Here is a 20,598-nt window from a genome sequence, read left to right as displayed (position 1 = left end):
GCCTAACTTGCTAACCAATAATTGCAAAATACAGCAAACTACTCAAAACATTTTCCAGAAACCTAGCTAGCCAAATAAGTCTTTCTTACATTGAAGGAAAAGGTTAAAATCCTTTATTGATTAAAAAAAGGGTAAAAAATCCTCTAGTGTCACTGAAAAATGCAGTTTGACTGGCTATAAAAAACTATGCATTGTAGGGGAAAAAACGTACAGCATAGGGAATACAGTCAATGGTATTGTAATAGTGCTGTATGATGACAGATGGAAGCTACACTTGTGCTGAGTAGAGCAGAATGAATACAGTTGTCTAATCACGCAGTTGTACACCTGAAACTAATATAACATTGTATGTCAACTCTACGCCGATAAAAAATTTTTTTAATTCAAAAACCATAAAAACAAAAAAACAAGCTATCATTGTACAGACTGATAAGAGAGTGCCTAGTAAGTTTAATGTGATGATGATTTAACTTTCTGTGGTAATTTAGCATCAAGAAAGCCTTAAAGTATGAACTGCTAAATAGCAAATGAATGTCAAAGTGTTCTGAGCTCTTGTATATGGATGTCCATCCATGTTTACTTTAAATATGTTTCAAAATAAATAAATAAATATGTTTCTCTCTTTTTAAAGATTTAGTTATGTATTTGAGAGAGAGAGCACGGGGGTTGGGGGGGCAGGTCAGAGGGAGAGGGAGAGAGAACCTCTAAGCAGACGCCTCACTAGCGTGGAGCTGGATGCAGGGCTTGATCTCATGACCCTGAGATCGTGATCCTGAGCCAAAACCCAGAGTCAGATGCTTAACCCACTGCACCACCCAGGCATGCCTACTTCATATACGTTTAGATTACAAGTAGTGACTTACCCAGTATATTTCTTAACTTTCAGCAACGGTTATAAGCAGGAATTCTAATTTGGATTCTTTATCTTAGTTTGAATATTTTTTTTTTAAGATTTTATTTATTTATTTGAGAGAGAGAGAGAGAATGAGAGACAGAGAGCATGAGAGGGAGGAGGATCAGAGGGAGAAGCAGACTCCCTACCGAGCAGGGAGCCCGATGCGGGACTCGATCCAGGGACTCCAGGATCATGACCTGAGCCGAAGGCAGTCGCTTAACCAACTGAGCCACCCAGGCGCCCTAGTTTGAATATTTTTATTGATAAGTACAGTTTCTGTTTCTTTGACATCTTCATACTCACTTCTGACATATTAATTATACTAGATGGTGAATAGGAATCTACCAATTTATTCAGTGTTAATAAACATACCCTTTGAAGTTATGGAAATTCTGTTTTCTTTTGAGGAACTTAAATTTAATTTCTTTAGTTTTCTGCAGTTGCGCAGGTGCAGGAGAGCAGTGTCTGAAATATCACAGCTTCGTAGATCTAGAGTTTGGACTTCAGGATGTAAAATCTGTAAAAAATACATGATTTTGAAAACTTAATTTTTCCTATAAATATAATAAATGTTTATTCCATGTTGAGTGTTTTGGTGGCGATGACAGACAAATGGTGGATGGAAACCAGAGCAAAACCTATCTGAGTGCAGACACATAAAACGTAAAGCAGGAAGAAACAAGTCCACTTCCAACTGGAGGTACAGCTTCTAGTGCCCCCAAAGTCTTTACTGGAACACATAGCATTGTTGATGCGGCTGGTACAGCGTAAGGACCCACTAGAACTGAGAAGCAGATTCAAGGTGCTGGCATGTGCTTATCTTTTTCCAGTAGTTCCTGACTGTTATTAGAGATCCTAGCTATGTGCCTCTACTCAGCAGGTATGAGTATTTAGTCTCTACATACTGAACGGTTATAGGATGTGAGTATTGCTTTTCTAGAACATTTACCTCCTTTATTCTTATTGGGAGCGCGTACAAACAAACCCAGTATTATTGAATATTTACTTAAGGGCAACAAATAGCAAATTGATTTTAAATTGTTCTGAGCTCTCTTCCTTGGCTCTTTCTTTCTTTTTTTTTTTTTTTTTTTGAGAATGAGGGAGTGGTAAGGGACAGAGGGAGAGGGAGGAAATCTTTTTATTTTTTTTTTAAAGATATTATTTATTTATTTATTTGACAGAGAGGGACACAGCGAGAGAGGGAACACAAGCAGGGGGAGTGGGAGAGGGAGAAGCAGGGTTCCCGCCAAGCAGGGAGCCCAATGTGGGGCTTGATCCCAGGACCCTGGGATCATTCCCTGAGCCGAAGGCAGATGCTTAACCACTGAGCCACCTGGTGCCCCAGGGAAAGAGAATCTTAAGCAAGCTGCTTTCTATTTTTTTCCAAAGTAGAAACGGCTTTACTTTTCTGAAAAAAAGTGATGTACTATTGTTGTAAAAGATTCAGAGAATATAGAAAAGTTATAAAAATGATAAGAATATTTCTATTTATTGAGCACTTACCAGGAAGGGTACTAAGTGTGTTATATACATTATGTCATTTAATATTCTGTCTCAAACACAGACACACCCCTGAAAGATTGGTCACTGCCATTTTACAAATCAGGGAATTGAGGCACCTGACAAACGCTTCAGCTGAACCTTTAGGCTGATTTAGGAGGCAATATAGTATAGTGATTAAGAACATGTCTTCTGGAGGCAGACTGCCTGAGTTTGAACCCTATGAATATGATCAAGCTCTGGTTTTTGTATGTGTTTGTGGGCCTCAATGTCCTCATTATTAAAATGGGGTTAATATTTTGTGAGAAGTAAAGATGCCTGGTTTATAATGTATGCTATATATGTCAACTGTTATTATAAATACTATGATAAGCACACTTGTGTGCTTTCCCTATTATTATTTTCTTGGGATTGATGTCAGAAGTAAATGGTAATTATATGAAGTGATGGAGATGTTAAATAACCCACTGTGGTAATCATTTTGCAATGTATAAATGCATCAAATCATTGCGTTATTTGCTTTAAACTTACACAATGTTATATGTCAATTATATCTCAATAAAACTCGAAAAATACTAGGACTAAAATTGTTGAGTCAATAGTAAGCACATTTTTAGGACTTTTGATAGTTAATGGCAAGCTGTCCTCCTAAAAGGCTTTTTATCAATTTATACTCCCATCAATAGGAGATAAAAGTGACTATTGCCCACACTATTGTCAACACTGGGTATTATTATTTTTTAAGTCTGCCAAACTGAAAGACAAACTGTGACTTTTATTACTAATGAGGTTAAATTTCCTTTTATATGTTAATAGTGATTTATATATTTTCCTTTGAGTATTTCCTGATTCTTTGTTTTAGTATTTGTTTTAATTTTTCTTAGTGGTTTGTAGGGATTCTTTAAATTGTCAAGATAACAAACCTTTAGAATTGCATGTGTATTACAAATATTTTTCCTAGTTTGTTACTTGACTTTGCTTCTTTTTTTTTCTTCTAGCTATAAGGAAGTTCATATTGTTACGTAATCAAATCCACCAATTTTTTTCTTCTTGGTTTCTAACTTTGGTGTCATGTTTAGAAAGGCCTCCTCCATCCAACTATAAAAAGATTTAGGAAATATTTCAAAGACAGTCATCCAACTATGCATGCAACTTTGTAACAGATGTTAGATCTGGCTTTTTGAATAATTTCATAAGTAGGACTTGTAAGGATGGAGATTCGAGGGAGAGCACAAAGAAATCATACTTCTGTTTTTTTCTATCTCTTTCACTCCTTAGCCCTTTTCTATTCAGGTAAAATTAGGTTTATTTTTTTTTTTTTCAGGTAAAGTTAGGTTTAAATGAATATTAAGGATTGCCATAAAACAAAAATCTAAGCCACTGCAATATAGGCTAATGGGTGAGAACAAAATGGGGCTGGTGGGGAACAGAAGAAAACCACCAGTTTTCTGTAGCGTCATAATGATTCTTCTGTGGACCACACACAAACTAGATACATCCACAGAACCACTGACAGTAAGAACCTGGGGATATTATTCTACCTCCACAGAGCTAAGCAGATTACAACACTAAAATGTCTATATTCCAATGCAAGCTAAAATGAAGAAAACAAACCATTATAAGTACATCAGGTTAATGTTAGAAGAAACACAAATGGCACATCCAAGTGCAATTGTAATGTGAGGTCACAGGGACAGTCATGTGCTAGAGTACTATCATCAGATCCCTTTTGATCATAAGCTTTGGGCAGAATGTGTAGTAAAGTCAGCAACTGGTAGTTAGAACCAGAGTTTCTACAGTAGACTAGTCCAGTGTAGACTAGAGTCTTTGGCAGACAGTGATGATGGCTGCAAACCCATTTTACAGTTAAGGGAACTGAGGCTCAATGTCGGAAAGAGTGGCAAAGCTAGGATTTCAATTCAGGTTGGAGGGCCTTACTATACTTACTGCCTTATAGAACAGCCAATTTTAGCTTAGTTGTAGTGATTAGTATCAATTAGCAGGAGTGAGGTCTCCAGAAGAGTGAGAAGAGTTTAGAAGAGTGGCTTTTAACTGCTGATTGTTATCCATGAATGGATAAAATCAATTTAGTAGACTCTGATCAACATTTCTGTAAACTGACATAAGACATAACAGAATAAAGTAGAAAATATCCAAGTGTACTGTACGTAGTATGGTTACATGTGAGTGTGGTTTGTGGACCAGAGTCATAATGCAGCATATATTTCTTACTGTGGGTTTTTTTTTTCTTTTTGCCATTTTGTGTATTCACCCTGCATTTTTATTTTTACTTCTTCCAGTCTTATTGAGGTATAATTGATCAAAAAGCTTATAACTTTTTGAAAATGTAGAGATCAAGGGTGCTGGTATGATGAAGACAAGGGGAGCAGCTGAAAGAACGGTGAGAGATTTTTAGCAACTATTACACATGAACATTTTGGTTATCTGGAGAAAAAAAAGAGCCCCAATGTTTTGTTATATTTTAAAATTATAATTAAGCCTACTAATGCTATTGCTCCAAAAATCTGAAACCATATCTAACAGTAAAATATAATATGCTTGCTTTGCAATTGTACATACTCTTACCTCACTTATATTTGAATCTGTTATCTGCCCCTGGATACTCATTATTTTAATCAGTCTATCTTTTATGTTGGGAGGCAAAGGCTTAATGTCTGTGATGTATCTGGAAATGTTCTTCATGAAGCACCACAGGCATCTGAAATACAAATACAATATAGTAAATCACATGGTACTGGTACCCATTCCTAATATTTATGCTGTTCCTTCTCATTTAGTCTTTTCATAAATAGGGTGTACATTTGTATCAATATTTGCAACTAAAGCTTGCTAAGATTCAAAAGCCTAACATGCGCTGTTAGGCTGAGGCTCTTCCTTTACATTTTTTTCTCAGTATACCTCATTTACTAAAATGCATTCTAAATGACAAAAAAAATTTTTCCTAAGTCAGTCTCTCTAATTCCTAAGACACAGTTACTACCAAGATTTCAGTTACATATTCCTAAATAAATATTGGATGAGGGCCTACTTATTGACAAGTTTTATCTATTAATCCAGCAAACTTTTCACTATTTTTCTTAAAAATTATGTGTATAATGAAATCATGAAAGAACTACAACCACAACGATTGCACAAATAGTACAAATCATGGAGATAACAAACTTAGTGCCAGGATTGTATATATATAAAGGAGAGTTATCAGAGCAGGCAATAATCAAGGCCCATATGACCAACATATTTCCTATGTAGTCTGAAATTCCAACTATCTGAGAAACTCATACCTTAAACAAACATAAATCTTACTTAAATCTCTGACTTCAACTACCTCCACATATATAATTTTACATTATATACATATACACTATACATTACATCCTATCCTTCCCCCTTCCATTAGATTAGTTCCTCCCACTAATATCTAGTGTATGTTCTTTAGTTTTTTCTGTGCTTTTATACACATTTGCATGCGTACACACACACACACACTGACACATTTAAAGGGATGGGGGGATCACTGTTTCCTAAAATGGCCTCACCGTATACTCACTTTTTTATACCCTCTTTCATTCAATAATATCTTACAGAATTCTTCAAAGCATCAAGTATAGTTTTAATGCTCCCTTAATGGCCATATAATATTTCACAGCATGGAGGATTTATTTAGCTATTCCCCTATTTATGAACATTCCACTGTTTCTAGGACATGTTAACATACGTTGTCAACTTGTTTTCTAGAAAGTCTGTGACACTTCATATTTCTATCAGCAGTACTGGAGTATCGTATTCCTCTACATTCCTGAAGCAACAGGTTCATTTTATTTATTTTTCCATTTATTTCTGTTGTCTCCCCAATCCCACACCCCACTACTCCAGGAATCCATTCTAATGTCTAGTGTGTACCCTTTCGTTGTATGTGTCCTTTTAACATGCTTGTTGTATGTATTTCTAATTTATATATCTGGTATTTGTCATAGATTTGTTTAATTTTTCACTCACCAGTGTTTTTAAGATCTACCTACTCTTAAATGTTGGAAGATCTCATGTGTGAAAAGTGGTATCTTATTATTACTTTAATTTGTATTCCTCTAATTACTAGTAAATTTGACATCTTTTTATGAACTTGCTGGCTCTCTGGATATGCTTTTCTCTAAATTGTCTATTCATATCCTTTGCCTATTTTGCTATTTTTTGACTTAAATTTTAAGAGTTGTTTTAGTGGCCAAATATATGACTGAATTTGTATTTGTTCCACAAGTATTCAGAGAATATATATTCTCTAAGAGATGTAATGTTCTATTATACATGTATGTCTAAATATATCTCTCCATATAAGTATATGTATATGCACACAAATACATTATGTGAATATATGTGATTGTTTGATAGTATTTAATTCTTCTTTCTACCAAATTTGTAGAATTCTTTTTTTTTAAAGATTTTATTTCTTTATTTTAGAGAGAGGGAGCGAGCATGAGCAGAGGGGAGGAGCGGAGGGGAGGAAGAGGGAGAGAATCTCCAGCAGACTCTGCACTGAGCATAGAGCCTGACACAGGGCTCAATCTCACGACCCTGAGATCATGACCTGAGCTGAAACCAAGAGTTGGACGCTTAACTGACTGAGCCACCTAGGTGCCCCTATTTGTAGAATTCTTAATTTATAATACTTGTATTTTGAAATCAAGTTTTACTTTCATTTCTACTCGTTTTTGCTTTTTGTACATTACTGTTTTATAATGAAAAAATTCAAAAATACATAAAAATAAAATAGGATGACATAAAACCCATGTACCATAAGTCTAGAATTTTAAAATTTATTATTTATCATTGTGTCAGATATCTTTCTTAAGACATAAAACATTTCACACTTGATCTTAGCCAAAAGGCCGAAAAGTGATAAGAAATAAAACATTTCAGATAAAAATAAAGCCTCCTTTGTACATCTACATAGGTTTACTCTTTCTTTGTCTTTGCAGAGGCAATCACTAGCATGAAGTTTTTGAAAACAGTTTGTGTCCATGATTTTATTTTTACTACTAAAGTATATATGCATAAATAACAGACTATTGTTTTTTGTATTTGCAAAATGTAGTGTATTAAGTTTCCTACCATGGCTGACCTTGTCAATCGTCCTTGTAAGTGACAATTTTCCTTTTCCTAAGACTTTGGTGTTAGTTGCAAATTCATGATCATTATATCTTCTTGTGGAATATTCCTTTTATCATTAAGTAATGTCTCTCTCTATACATACTGTTTTTCACATCAGATTGTATTCAGTCCAGTTTTAAAGTTGTTCTACTATCCTTCTTTGGCTTCTTTTGCTAACATTTTTTTTTTTTTAAGATTTTATTTATTTATTTGAGAGACAGCATGAGAAGGGGGAGACAAAGCAAGAAGCAGACACCCTCTGCCTTCGGCTCAGGTCATGATCCCGGGGTCCTGGGAGGAGTCCCGCATTGGGCTCCTTGCTCAGCAGGGAGCCTGCTTCTCCCTCTGCCTGCCGCTCCCCCTGCTTGTGCTCTCTCTCTGATGAATAAATAAATAAAATCTTTTCAAAAAAAAAAAAAAAAAGCAGACACCCTATTGAGCAGGGAGCCTGATGCAGGGCTCAATCCCGAAACCCTGGGATCATGATCTGAGCCGAAGGCAGATGCTTAACTGACTGAGCCACCTAGGTGCCCCTCTTCTGCTAACATGTTTACAAGACTCATCTGCATTATTGCAGATAGCTATAATTTGTTCATTTTAATTTTCTCTTTGTTCATGTCCATTTTCAATGCTGCATACTATTCCATTGTGTGAATAATTTATCTTTTCTGCTGTTGCTGTACAGTTGGGTGGTTTATAATTTACTCTTATGTATAAAATTCATATGAATACTCTTGGACAGGTCTTTTGGTGCCATGTGTGCCTGTGTTTTGATCAAGCATATATCTAGGAGCAGAACGGCTTGCTGATAAGGTATGCATATGTTTAGCTTAATGCCAAACAGTTTTCTGAAGTGATTGTACTGATTCCTGGAATCCACATCCTTGTCAACACTCGGCATTGTCAGTTTTTAAATTTTAGCCAATTTATGAATATATGGTAGCAATGCAATGTGACTTTAAGTTTCAGTCCCTTATTATTAATTAATTTGAGCATGTTTTCATTTCTTTATTGTTCATTTGGATGGTCTCTTGAGGAGTATCTGTTCAAGTATCCTGCCAAGCTTTCTTTTGGGTCTATGTTTTACTTACGGATATGTAGGAGTTCCTCTTATATTCTGGATATGAGCTTTCTGTTGGTTATATATATTACAAATATATTCTCCCATTCTGTGGTTTGCCTTTTCATTCTCTTAATCATGTCTTATGTTGAAGAGAAGTATAATGTAATGCAGCCCAATATATTAATGTTTTCTTTATGGTTTCTTTAGGGTTCTGTTTATGAACTCTTTCACTGTCCTAAGTTCATGAAGATATTCTGCTATGTTTTCTTCCAGAAAAAATTCACTAAATGTATTGTTTTACCTTTCACTTAAAAACAAATTTTTTTTAAATTAAGTATACTCTATGCCCACTGTGGGGCTCAAACTCACAACCCTGAGACCAAGAGTTGCATGTTCTACTGACTGAGCCAGCCAGGTGCCCCTACTTTTCGCTTTTTGACTTAAAAACTACCTGGAATTGTTGCAATTGTAAAGAACTATGCAGAATCTGAGAGTTTACCCCACTTACAAGCTTACAAGTGAGCCTATTACCAATTCATGAATGCTGGCAGAAGACCCAGAGATTCCTGGGTCATAGAAAAAGGGCTTTATTACTCATGACAAGAGCAGTAGCCAGAGCTTCACATTTATGCAGGTTCCGCATGCCCTCTAAGTCCTACAGTGTACTGTACGTAGGGCCCAGATAAATGCTTGCTCATGCGGTGGGTTGTATTGCAGGAGAAAACACCGAGCTTGGGTGATTCACAACTTTTATGGTAAACGGAAGCAAGTCTGCTCTGTTTTGGAAGGAGACAATATTTGCTGCACAAACAACCCTGAGAAATGCCCTAGGTAAAGAGTAGTCAAGGCCCTACATTCTTGGCATACCTGTAAAGTTCATGGCAGATTGCCTCTCCCAACATCTACCCAACATGTTCTTGGCTGAACTCAAATATTTATGTAAGTGTACCACTCTGTCAGCTACTCTAATTAATTTGATCAACAAAGGCAGAAACCAAATCTGTTCACTTTGTCTCTTAAAGCATTTAATTAAGGCTACTATCAATAGTATTCCAAGTAGCAGGGTAAGGCCAATCTGCAGGAATGACCTCGACAGCACCCCCAGGGTCCCAGACTTAGTTAACTGTGAATAAGTATGGAAGGGTGGGGAGGACCAGTAAATCTCATTTTAGATAGACAGGATGTAGTCCAATCTATCATCCACTACGAAACATGCAAAGGAATTTAGATTGTTATTTCAATGGCTACATTTTTCTTTTGTAGGACTTCTAATTAAAAAAAATCTGGGGCGCCTGGGTAGCTCAGTTAGTTAAGCATCTACCTTTGGCTCAGGTTGTGATCCCAGGGTGCTGGCATGGAGCCCCACATCAGGCTCCCTGCTCAGTGGGGAGTCTGTTTATCCCTCTTCTTCTGCTCCTCCTCCCTGCTTGTGCTTTCTCTCATTCTCTCTCTCAAATAAATAAAATCTTTAAAAAAAAATCTATTATTTGTATTCTCTTAAGGATAACTGTTTCTTTGTTTTTGAATATGTCCAATACATTTGTTTTAAAATACCTTTCAAACTGTTCTATTATTTGTAGTTCTTAAAGTGTCAATTCTCCTCTATTTTCTGCTGAGTCTCTTTCGTGCCATTTTTTTGTAAGTTTTTTTTTTTTTTTTTTAATTCTTTAATCTCCAGCAGACTCCCCGCTGAGCCTGATGTGGGGCTGGATGCAGGGCTCCAGGCAGGGCTCAACCTCACAACTCTGAGGTCATGACCTGAGCCGAAATCAAGCGTGGGTCCCTTAACCAACTGAGCCATCCAAACACAACCCCCCTGCCTTTTTAAGTTTTTACTGTTAACTCTTTTACACAAGTAATTTTCCATGAGAGTCCTGTGTTCTTTGTGTGAAGCCATCCCCATAGTGAAGGTTTGGGTTTTCTCTGCTTAAGGACCCTGTGTTTGGTTGGGTTTCAATAACAAAATACCACAGAGTGGCAGGCTCATAAACATGAGAAATTTAATCCTCACAGTGCTGGATGCTCTAAGTCTGAGATCAGAGTGCTAGCATGGTTGAATAAGGGCCCTCTTCCTGGTTCATATTCAGTGCCCTCTCTACGTGTCCCCACATAGTGGAAGGGGCCAGAGATTTCTCTGGAAATTTTAAAAGGGCACTAATCCCAATCATGAGGGCTCTACCCTCATGATTGAAACACCTCCAAAAGCCCCCACCTACTTAACATTCAGCCTGTAGCACATCCCATGAGTATTCACAAGTTCCAAAGCAAACTTAATGTTATTTATTTATCTTGAGGATTCTGTAACATATTCACAGTGAAAATTCAAACCATACACTTGTGCATAATAAAGGCATGAAAGACCAGTTTTTCAACTGGAATTCCACTTTTGCCTGGGACTCTAGATCCTTGTCAGTGAATGTGGGTTGCTCTAGGGGTGGGGCGTGTGTGACCTCAACCTAGGTGGCTCTGCCGCAGGGGTAGATTCTGAAGGAGCTGAGTAATGCAAGCTATCTGTTGACCATTCTCTCCATGGGCAGCAAGTCCTTCCCTGAAGAGTGATCTGAGTGGCGTATCTCTATGGCTAGCACTCTCATTTTCCAAAACTACGTTTCATTTAGGTGTTTATACATTTTAAGTAATTCATACTGAATGGACTACATGGCATAATAAAGGGTAATAAGTTTAGACTCTCCCAGCTTTCATTCTCCTCTACTCTGTTAGGATATTGAAATCAGATATTCCATTATCAACAGACATTTATATCATTTATTCTAAAAGTTAAAAGCTTAATGAAAAAAACTCCCAATTTTTTGATAATGGCTTTAAGATATAATTGACATAACATCAGTGTTTTTTGGTATATCCACAGATTTGTGCATTCATCATCACTATCTAATTCCAGAACATTTTCATTACTCTAAAAATAAATCTTGTACCCATTAGCAGTCAGCTGACAATCTCTCCCATCTCCCACCAATCTACTCTGTCCCTCTAGATTAGCCTGTAGTACACATCCACATAAACAGAATCATAATAATATATGGTCTCTTGTTACTGGCTTCTTTTACTTAGCATAACATTTTTAAGTTCTTCCATTTCAATTACTGTACTTTTTCAATTCCAGAATTTCCATTATGTTCTTTTTTTATATATAATTGCTATCTCTTTACTGCATTGTCTATTTGATGAGACACTGTCATCATACCTTCTTTTCCTTTTTTGAAATCAAGGTGAAATTCATAAAACATAATTAATTGAAGTGTACAATTCAGTGGCATTTTGTACATTTACAATGTTGTGCAACTACCACCTCTATCTAGTTATAAAACATTTGTATTAGCTCAAGAGAAAATGTGTACCTATTAAGGAGTCAGTCCCCATTCCTCTCTCCACTGGGTATCTGGCAACTACCAACTTGCTCTCTGTTGCTATGGATTTATCTATTTCAGTTATTTCATATAAATGAATTCATACAATATGTGGTCTTTTGTGTCTGGCCTCATCCACTTAGTATAATGTTTCCAAGGTTCATCCATGTTGTTGCATGTATCAATACTTTATTCCTTTTTAATGGCTGAATGGTATTTCATTATATGGATATACCACATTTATTTTTTATTATTTTTTTAAAAAATATTTAATTTATTTATTTGATAGAGAGAGACACAGCGAGAGCAGGAACACAAGCGGGGGAGTGGGAGAGAGAGAAGCAGGCTTTCTGTGGAGCAGGGAGCAGGGTTCAATCCCAGGACCCTGGGATCATGACCGGAGCCGAAGGCAGACAATGACTGAGCCACCCAGGCGCCCCCGATATACCACATTTATTTAAAAGATTTTATTTTTAAGTAATCTATACATCCAATGTGGAGCTTGAACTCAAAACCTGGAGATCAAGAGTCACATGCTCTACTGACCAAGCCAGTCAGGTGCCCCCCACATTTTGTTTAATGATCATTGGTGATGGACATTTTGGTTGTTTCTACTTTTTAGCTATTGTGAATACTGCTGCTATGAACATATATGTACTAGTATTTATTTGAGTATCTAGTTTCAGTTCTTTTGGGTATATACCTGGGAGTGAAATTGCTGGGTAATATTAAAAATTCCATGTTTAACTTTTTTTTTTTTAAAGATTTTATTTATTTATTTCTTTGACACAGAGAGAGAGTACAAGCAGGGGGATTGGCAGGCAGAAGGAGAGGGAGAAGCAATCTCCCCACTGATCAGGGAGCCTGATGTGGGGCTCAACCCCAGGACCCTGAGATAATGACCTGAGTGGAAGGTAGACGCCTAACCAACTGAATCACCCAGGCACCCCTTAATATTTAACTTCTTAAGGAACTGCCAAGCAGTTTTCTCCTTTACTTAATATATGTCTTCCTTTAATTCTTTGAATACGTTTATAATAGTTTCTCTGAAGTTTTGCTAAGTCCAACATCTGGGTCCTCTCTAAGGAAGTTTCTGTTGCCTATTTTTTTCTGTGTATGAGTCAAACTTTCTGTTTGTCTTGAAATTATTTTGTTGAAAACGGGACAGTTTAGATAATAAAATGTAGAAACTTTGGATATTGATCCCACACATTTGTGATTATTTGTTTGTTTAGTGACCTGCTAGACTATTTTAGTGAAGTCTATTTCCCTCACTATATGCAACTTCTGATTTGCTTCTTAGTGCGCACAGCTTGGACATAAGCATTGTTCCCTTAGGATGTCAGTGGTTTTGGTAGGGCTCTCTGTGACTCAGAGCCAAAGGCTGTCAACCTTCACTCCTTATAGATTGCTCTCATGTTTTCAACAGTGTGTGGGGTACAAATTGCTCCACAATGTCATCCAATTCATTTTGGACTCCTTTGTGGGATTCGTTTCTGAGATCAGTGTTTAAGGTTTGTTCTGACTCAGGGCAGGCTCTTGTTAGATGTCCCTTTCCCTGGTTCTCTCTGGTAAACTTCTTTTCCCATTTCATTATATGGTATATGCATATACCATATAATGAAATACCATTCAGCCATTAAAAAGGAATGAAGTATTGATACATGCCTATGGTTTAGCTTGCATCTCACATGTAGCTCTCAGACTCTTGGTTAATACTTACTTAGATCTGAACTTCCTTCACCCTCTGTTTCAAATAAAATCATTTTCTTGACAGCTTTAGAATTGTTTTGCAGCCTTTCTTCTTGGGAAAAATCTCTAAGCTACAATTTCAGAGCTGGGAACAAGGATGATGATATGCTTCTCTCTGAGTGAAACCCCTACTTTCGGAGCAGAGTGCTGGGCAGTAGCCTCTGGTCTTCTTACTTGCCTCTTCTAGGATGGAACCTCTACCCACGAATGAGCGGGGATAAGAGAGATCAGCATCCCAGTATTCTCAGCATGCCATGCTGAAATAGAACCTGTGCTCCATAAGTGTGGACTAGGTGGAGGTAGCAATCCCCCAACCATCTACCATACTCACCCATAATTTAGCCTGTGAACAAGTACCTAGGGAGAAGTGTGACAAGAAATACTGGCATCCTGTTTTTTTCCAGGAAAATACTGAAGCCCTTGACTAGGAACTGGGGGGAGAGGTAGCTCCATCACCTTAGCCATACCCACCTGGAGTGGAGGTATAGTTCAAATGCCATAGACTTGTTGTTCTTACTGAGTTTTAAAAGATTATCTTGAATGAATGTTTTTTTCATTTGCTGTCTGCCCTTAGGAGGATTTCCAGAGACTTTAAGCAGTTGGTTTTGTTTTATAATTTTCAACTTTTATGCTTATTTTACTGGGGAGCAGGTCTGTGCAGCTCCTCATACTTCCTTTTCAGTAAGTCTTCCAAATAGCATCAATCTTCTCATCCATTTAACACCTGTATCCCATTAATAAGAAATATGGTGACTCCTTTTCTTTCAAATATGTACTTGGGCTCTTTTCAAATAAGTTGGTCATTTTAAGTTTGCTTACTTTTCAGTGCAAGGTCTTTCTATCCCAACTGTTTCTACAACAATTCTTGGAAAGAAATGGCGCGCGTGAGAGAGAGACAGACAGACATACTCATGTATTTTTAAAAATCCATAGAATTGCTAAATTGTTTTAAAAATTGAGGTGAGACAGTTTCCCAACTTCTGGCTGGTGGTCACAGTTAGGCCTTTCACACTTCCATAGGTATGCTCAGAAGGTAAGGTCCCAACTGCTCTTTATTTGGGCTATTTCTCAGGTGGGTTGTGTTTGTAGCAAACAGTTCTGAGAGATAAGGTATTGTCTCCCTCCAAGACAAAGGGCAAGTCTGCTTATTGCTTGTTATAAAACTGTGTATTCCTCGTGCTCAGTGGTTTTTTTCCCTGTAATATACCGATTGTGCAGGTATCCATCTGAGCCCTCTGTGTCATCCTCATTGGATTTGGGGGAGAAGGGCAACTGAGGCAAACTGCTCATGTGGCTTGCTGTGCTATAACAAAGTCCTTTGTCTCTAGCCCAGAAATCTTGTGTCTTCTGCCACTGTCAAACAATATGAACAGTAACAGTCTCATCAAGTAAAATCAAATCCTAGTTCTAACAATTTTGTGATGAGAATGGGATGCTGATGGAAACATAGGTTTATGCAAGAGGGAGGAGAAAAGTTCTGTGGGCCAGGTCTGGGGATATGAGACTCCTTGAGATCTAGTAGCAAATGCTCTCCCCATTTACAGCAATTTGTGCTCTTTTTAAAAAAATGGCGCTTTTCCACCTCTAGTCAATGTGATATGGGAAACAAAGGCAGAAGAAAAATTATTAAATTTCCTTTTAAAAAAAATGGCGCTTTTCCACCTCTAGTCAATGTGAGATGGGAAATAAAGGCAGAAGAAAAATTATTAAATTTCCTTACTACCTACAGCCCACTGACAAGTCCTTGAAACAGGCAGAGTGACATTCCTCTGGGACTCAACTGCCTCGATGTTGACACTTTGCTAAAGGCAAAAGGCAATCCTAGCCCAATCTGCCCCATCCCCCTGGATCCCGTAAGCCTACTTTAACATATAAAAATTCTTTTGGAAACTTCCTTTATATCTAAACCCCCCAAGATATGTGTTGGCAATCATCCCCCAAGCATATGGCCCACTGATATACATCTGAAGGGTCTCATGACTAAGGTTTTATTAGATGGTAATAAATGACCTTTTTCCCAACAATAGCTAGCCCCCTCAAGGTCCTGGAAACCTTGCTTCCAAAATCCCTCAGAGACTTATGCTATCACTAACCCCTTCCCAACTTGAAAGTATATAATGGGCAGCTCCTCATGACCCCAGTGCAGCTCTTTCTGCCCACGGGTCCTGTCCCCATGCTTTCATAAAACCACCTTTTTGTACCAAAGCCATGTCAAGAATTCTTTCTTGGCTGTCAGCTTTGAATCCTAACATCTTTTCTACATCACTTACTGCTTACTCTACAATGGCAGAGTCCCCAAATTCAGTGTTTCTTTCCTGTAATGCACCTCACAGCTTGATTAGACATTCATTTGGGCCCTCTGTGTTACTCTTGTGGAATGCAACCCACTGCTTGTGTTGGCATCCATCGGAGCCCTTTGTGTTGCTGCTGTTTGTCTTGGAGGTCAAGAGGAAGTGACATAAACATGCTAATGCTCATACTGCTTGCTGTGCAATGAATAATAAAGTCCATTGTGCCTTTGATCCAAGAACCTTTGTTCTACCAGCATCCACGAAACAAAACCAGGCTAAAAAATGTAATAGCTTATAAGAAGGGTAAAATCAGATTCTATACTGACAGTCATTCCCCTTATATTTTCCTTTACGCAGATTTCAGCTATATTTCAACTGTTTCCCTTTTCCCCACAATGCCATCCTTTTTTCTGCTCCATCTCTCTTCCTAGTCTTTTTCATCTGGGCCCTTTAGGGTCCTCTTCTCTGAACTCAGCTGTCTAGCCTGTGCCATGTATTCTCCACAGTAAATGCCTTCCTCTTTTTGCTCCAGTTCCCTCTAGCAGCAACATTAGGGAGCTTGGAAAGAAACAAATTCAGTATTTTGAAAAATACTGCTATGAGAACTATTAAATGGCTCATGAAGTCTATCCAAAAGTCAGACTTCATGATCTGGTCAAACAAAGAAAGTTTATTAAATATTCCACAGCAAGGATTTAACAGGGTTTTGGTAGTGTCTCAATAGGGGAAAGCTACGCAAGAGTACATTCAGGTTTCTCCCTCCAAGATGGGGAGTGGGTTAATATTAGGCAAAATTTGTGACCTAATAGTGTAAGACTGATGGATACAGGGTCTCAAAGCAGGCCTTGGTGAACAATCTATCCTGATAAACATAACGTTTGCTTTAATAATCAAAATGTTTGTCCTAATAACCAAACATTTGTTTAGATAAACAGATGGCAAAAATTTCCTGGAGCAAGTTATATTGACATAAGCTATCTCAGTTTTCAGTCCCATCGGTTGACACAGGTGGTCTAAGTTCTCAAAACAAAAATGAAAACTGGCCAGCTAAAACTTAACAAAATCTTCAAAAGCTGTAAAAAAAAAAAAAAAAAAAAAAGGGTGGGGGTGGGCAGGTGGGGTGAGATAGACATCTCATCTGATAGGAATTGCTCCAAATTTTATAGTTAAAAGAAACAACTTATTTATATTTAACCCATCAGTTATATGGTGAATTAATGTAACAAAGAAATCATTTTTGGCATAATACGAATGTTGTATAAAATTTGGTCCTTGGTCACCTTTTCCTCTCCCCATATTCTCTCCCTTAAACTTAGCAATGGCTTCATCTATCATCTGTTAGGAATTTACTCCTAATTTTAGACTCAATCCTTGATCTCTCTTTCATATTTCTATCTGCCTGTTTGATATTTCTAATGGATGTTCTGATTCATTTTTCTCATAAGACACTTACTTCTCCATGATTATCTAATGTTAATCACCATTTTCCTGGTCAACAAAGCTGAAAACTTTAATTTTTGCTTTTTCCCTTTCCTTGGTCCTTCTATTTAAAACTATTCACCACATCCCAGATCCAAAGAATTCTCTAAGGCAGTGCTTCAAAGTGCTAGTCAGTGAGGAGATTCAAGGATGTAAACCAAGCAGTTTCCTGCATGGAGAAGTCCCATCCTCTGGACTAAACAGTGCACTCAGTAAAAGAGTTGATCGTTATTTTGGATCAAGCTCCTTACCTTGTTACATCCCAGAAATAGCTTGCTGACCAGCTGCCAACCTGAACATACCTCTTCCCAAAAGGATTAGGAAATATGAATCTCAAGCCAAATATGGACCCTATGGGGGACAACACTGTAGTATGACAATGAAGGTCATGTGTTCATTTTTTTGCTTTATTTAATTTTTAAAAAAGATTTTATTTATTTATTTGACAGAGAGAGCACAAGCAGGTAGAGTGGCAGGCAGAGGGAGAGGGAGAAGCAGGCTCCCCACTGAGCTGAGAGCCTGACATGGGGCTCAATCCCAGGACTCTGGGATCATGACCTGAGCCAAAGGCAGATGTTTAACCACTGAACCACCCAGGCACCCCAATCTTTTTGCTTTATTTCCAAGTTCTAGATAATTTTTCTTAAGGTGTTATTCCGTTTCCTCTTTTTTTCACTAAGCACTATGTTTTATTTATTTTATGTTAGTGGTTTATTTATCAAGTTGTTTATTTATCTTTATTTGGCCACAGCCAAACTTATAGAAAGATGCAACCCCCAGGGGTATAGTGAATGCTCCAACAATATGAAATCACAGATGCTTGGCCAGAAGGCCTCGTATCTGAGGTTTTGTCAAAGCACTGGAAGTCATGGTAGTTATTCTCCTCAACACCAACCTCAAACCTAATGTCCTTGCTAACTCACTAAGCACTATATTTTATTTTAAGATTTTATTCATTTGAGAGAGAGAGTGTGCGTACATGTGTGTGGGCAGGGAGAGGAGCAGAGACAGAGAATCTCAAGCAGACTCCACGACATCAAGTGTGGAGCTGGTCTCTGGACCTGATGGGGGTGGGTGGGAGGGTTTGAGTGTGTGTGTGTGTGTGGGGGGGGCAAACATGGGTCGGGATGCGGGGCTGGATCCCACAACCTGTGAGATCATGACCTGAGCCCAAACCAAGAGTCCGAAGCTTAATGGACTGAGCCACCCAGTCACCCCAGCATTATGTCTTAAAGTTCCATCCATATAAATTTACTCTTCACTTCCCTAACAGCTGCATAATACTCGATGGCACCTCTCCCAGTGATAGACATTCCAATTTTCTGTCACCACAGTGGAATTCTGCACATCTTCATACATGTCTCCTAGTTTGGGCTCTCCTTACCTCTTTCCAAGATTCTGCAACAGTTTCTTAAGTGTCTCTTTATTCCCAACTTCTCCCTAATTCAAATCTCTCTGTACTCCCAGCACAGTTCCAAAACCTTTTATAGCTCCCATTGCTACAGAATTAAACACTGTTATATCATTCTGGTCCCCAAAGTTCTACTCCTAATTATATGATTTGATGTCATACTACTCTGCTATTCATATTGTATTCTCCAGCCAAACTGAAATGCTACTTTCTGGTGAAATACTGCTTTCTGGTCTTCTCCCGTATTTCTAACTTTCCTGCTTGTCAAGCCTTTGCCCTTATTATTCCACTCCTTCTTGGATGCATTTCCTCCCATTTCCAATTGTCAGATGCTACGAATCTTCAAATACAACCCCCTTTACAAAGCCTTCTCCTAGTCTTGTATATTCTTTTCCTCATCAGAAGTTTCAAAACTCTTTGCTAATCCCTCTTTTGTGCTATTATCACTTATATTATAGCTATTTATATATTTGCCTAATGCTAGTCCCATAAGACTGTACCTTCTTTATGCTAGTTATTTCCCACAATCATCAGCATAGTGCTTCATATGCCAAATGTGCACTTTAAATACATGCTTACCTGAATATTGAGCAACTCCTAAAAATAAGGAACTGTGGCTATGAAGAGATAAAAGACTTGATTCTGGCCACAGAAGTTCAGAGGATCATTTGTATGGAGACATCAGGGAAGTGTCAAGATAAAGACAGGAATTAAAAGACAGGAATTCAGCTAGGCTTTAGTCTATCTTCCTAACTTGCACTCAACTATTTCTCCAACTCTTTTTACTGACAAAGAAAATCCTATTTGGATTAGGCATAAAATTTAAGCCAAGAATGAAAGCAAGATACTTTTCTCAGGACTCTAAACAAGCCTGAGTTATACATAGGAGAATCAACAGATTTCTCTTATAAAAAGTGACTGTGGGGGTGGCTGGGTGGCTCAGTTGGTTAAGCATCTGCCTTCAGCTCAGATCATGATCCCAGGGTCCTGGGATGGAGCCCTGCATCAGGCTCCCTGCTCAGAGGGGAGAATGCTTCTCCCTTTCCCTCTGCCTACCCCCCAACCCCGCTCATGCTCTTTCTTGAGTGTGCACTCTGTTGATCTCAAATAAATGAAATCTTAAAAAAAAAACCCAAAACACGTGACTGTGGACTGAGGGCCAGAAGTTTATGAGATATAATGTAAAGGTTACATCTCAGTGATTTCAAAAGCACTCAACATATTAAGATAATTGTTCTCCTCAGCCTTAATTTTTACATGGCAATATTTTTAATGTAATATTAATGAACTGAAAGCTCCTGGAGAGAAGCAATTGCCACTGTAACTGCAACTTCCAGCACAATATCTCATGTGAAATAATTCATAACAATAACTAACACTTAGTGGTGCTTATTACTTGCTAGTGTTAAAATAAAATAACATGGAGACCAGGCTTGAAAATCCCTCAAGCAGACAAAACCAGTTAGGTCACGTAAGTGAAACTTAATCTAGCTTCTATCATGATTGTAAGAGAAACTTAACCTAGGTTATTTCTTGTAAATGTCTCTGATAATGATAAATAACACTTAAATCATCTTCCTCAAGTAGTATAAGAGAATCACTTTTAACCAATCCCCTGCCATTTATAAACTCCCATTTAAAAAAAAAATTAATTCCAGTATACTTAACAGTTA

The 20,598-nt window shown here is 37.8% G+C and overlaps 1 protein-coding gene across 3 annotated transcripts in view; it reads right to left on the bottom strand.

The window, feature by feature from the left end:
- Window positions 1-20,598, bottom strand: part of AMN1 (antagonist of mitotic exit network 1 homolog) — a 52,656-nt gene that overhangs the window by 23,651 nt on the left and 8,407 nt on the right. For all 3 annotated transcript variants that reach the window (XM_045873664.3, XM_064591427.1, XM_064591428.1), the window contains exons 2-3: window positions 4,982-5,114; window positions 1,268-1,412 (exon numbers count right to left, since the gene is read on the bottom strand). In XM_045873664.3, the coding sequence (XP_045729620.1) occupies window positions 1,268-1,412; window positions 4,982-5,114 (278 nt within the window). The remainder of the gene's footprint in view (window positions 1-1,267; window positions 1,413-4,981; window positions 5,115-20,598) is intronic.

This window comes from Mirounga angustirostris, unplaced genomic scaffold (assembly GCF_029215605.1).
Source record: "Mirounga angustirostris isolate CCGP_5_RB_7025 unplaced genomic scaffold, mMirAng1.0.hap1 SCAF_5, whole genome shotgun sequence".
NCBI lineage: Eukaryota > Metazoa > Chordata > Mammalia > Carnivora > Phocidae > Mirounga > Mirounga angustirostris.
The sequence above is the reverse complement of the archived record's forward strand: the minus strand, read 5'-3'. Positions and strand labels throughout refer to the sequence as shown.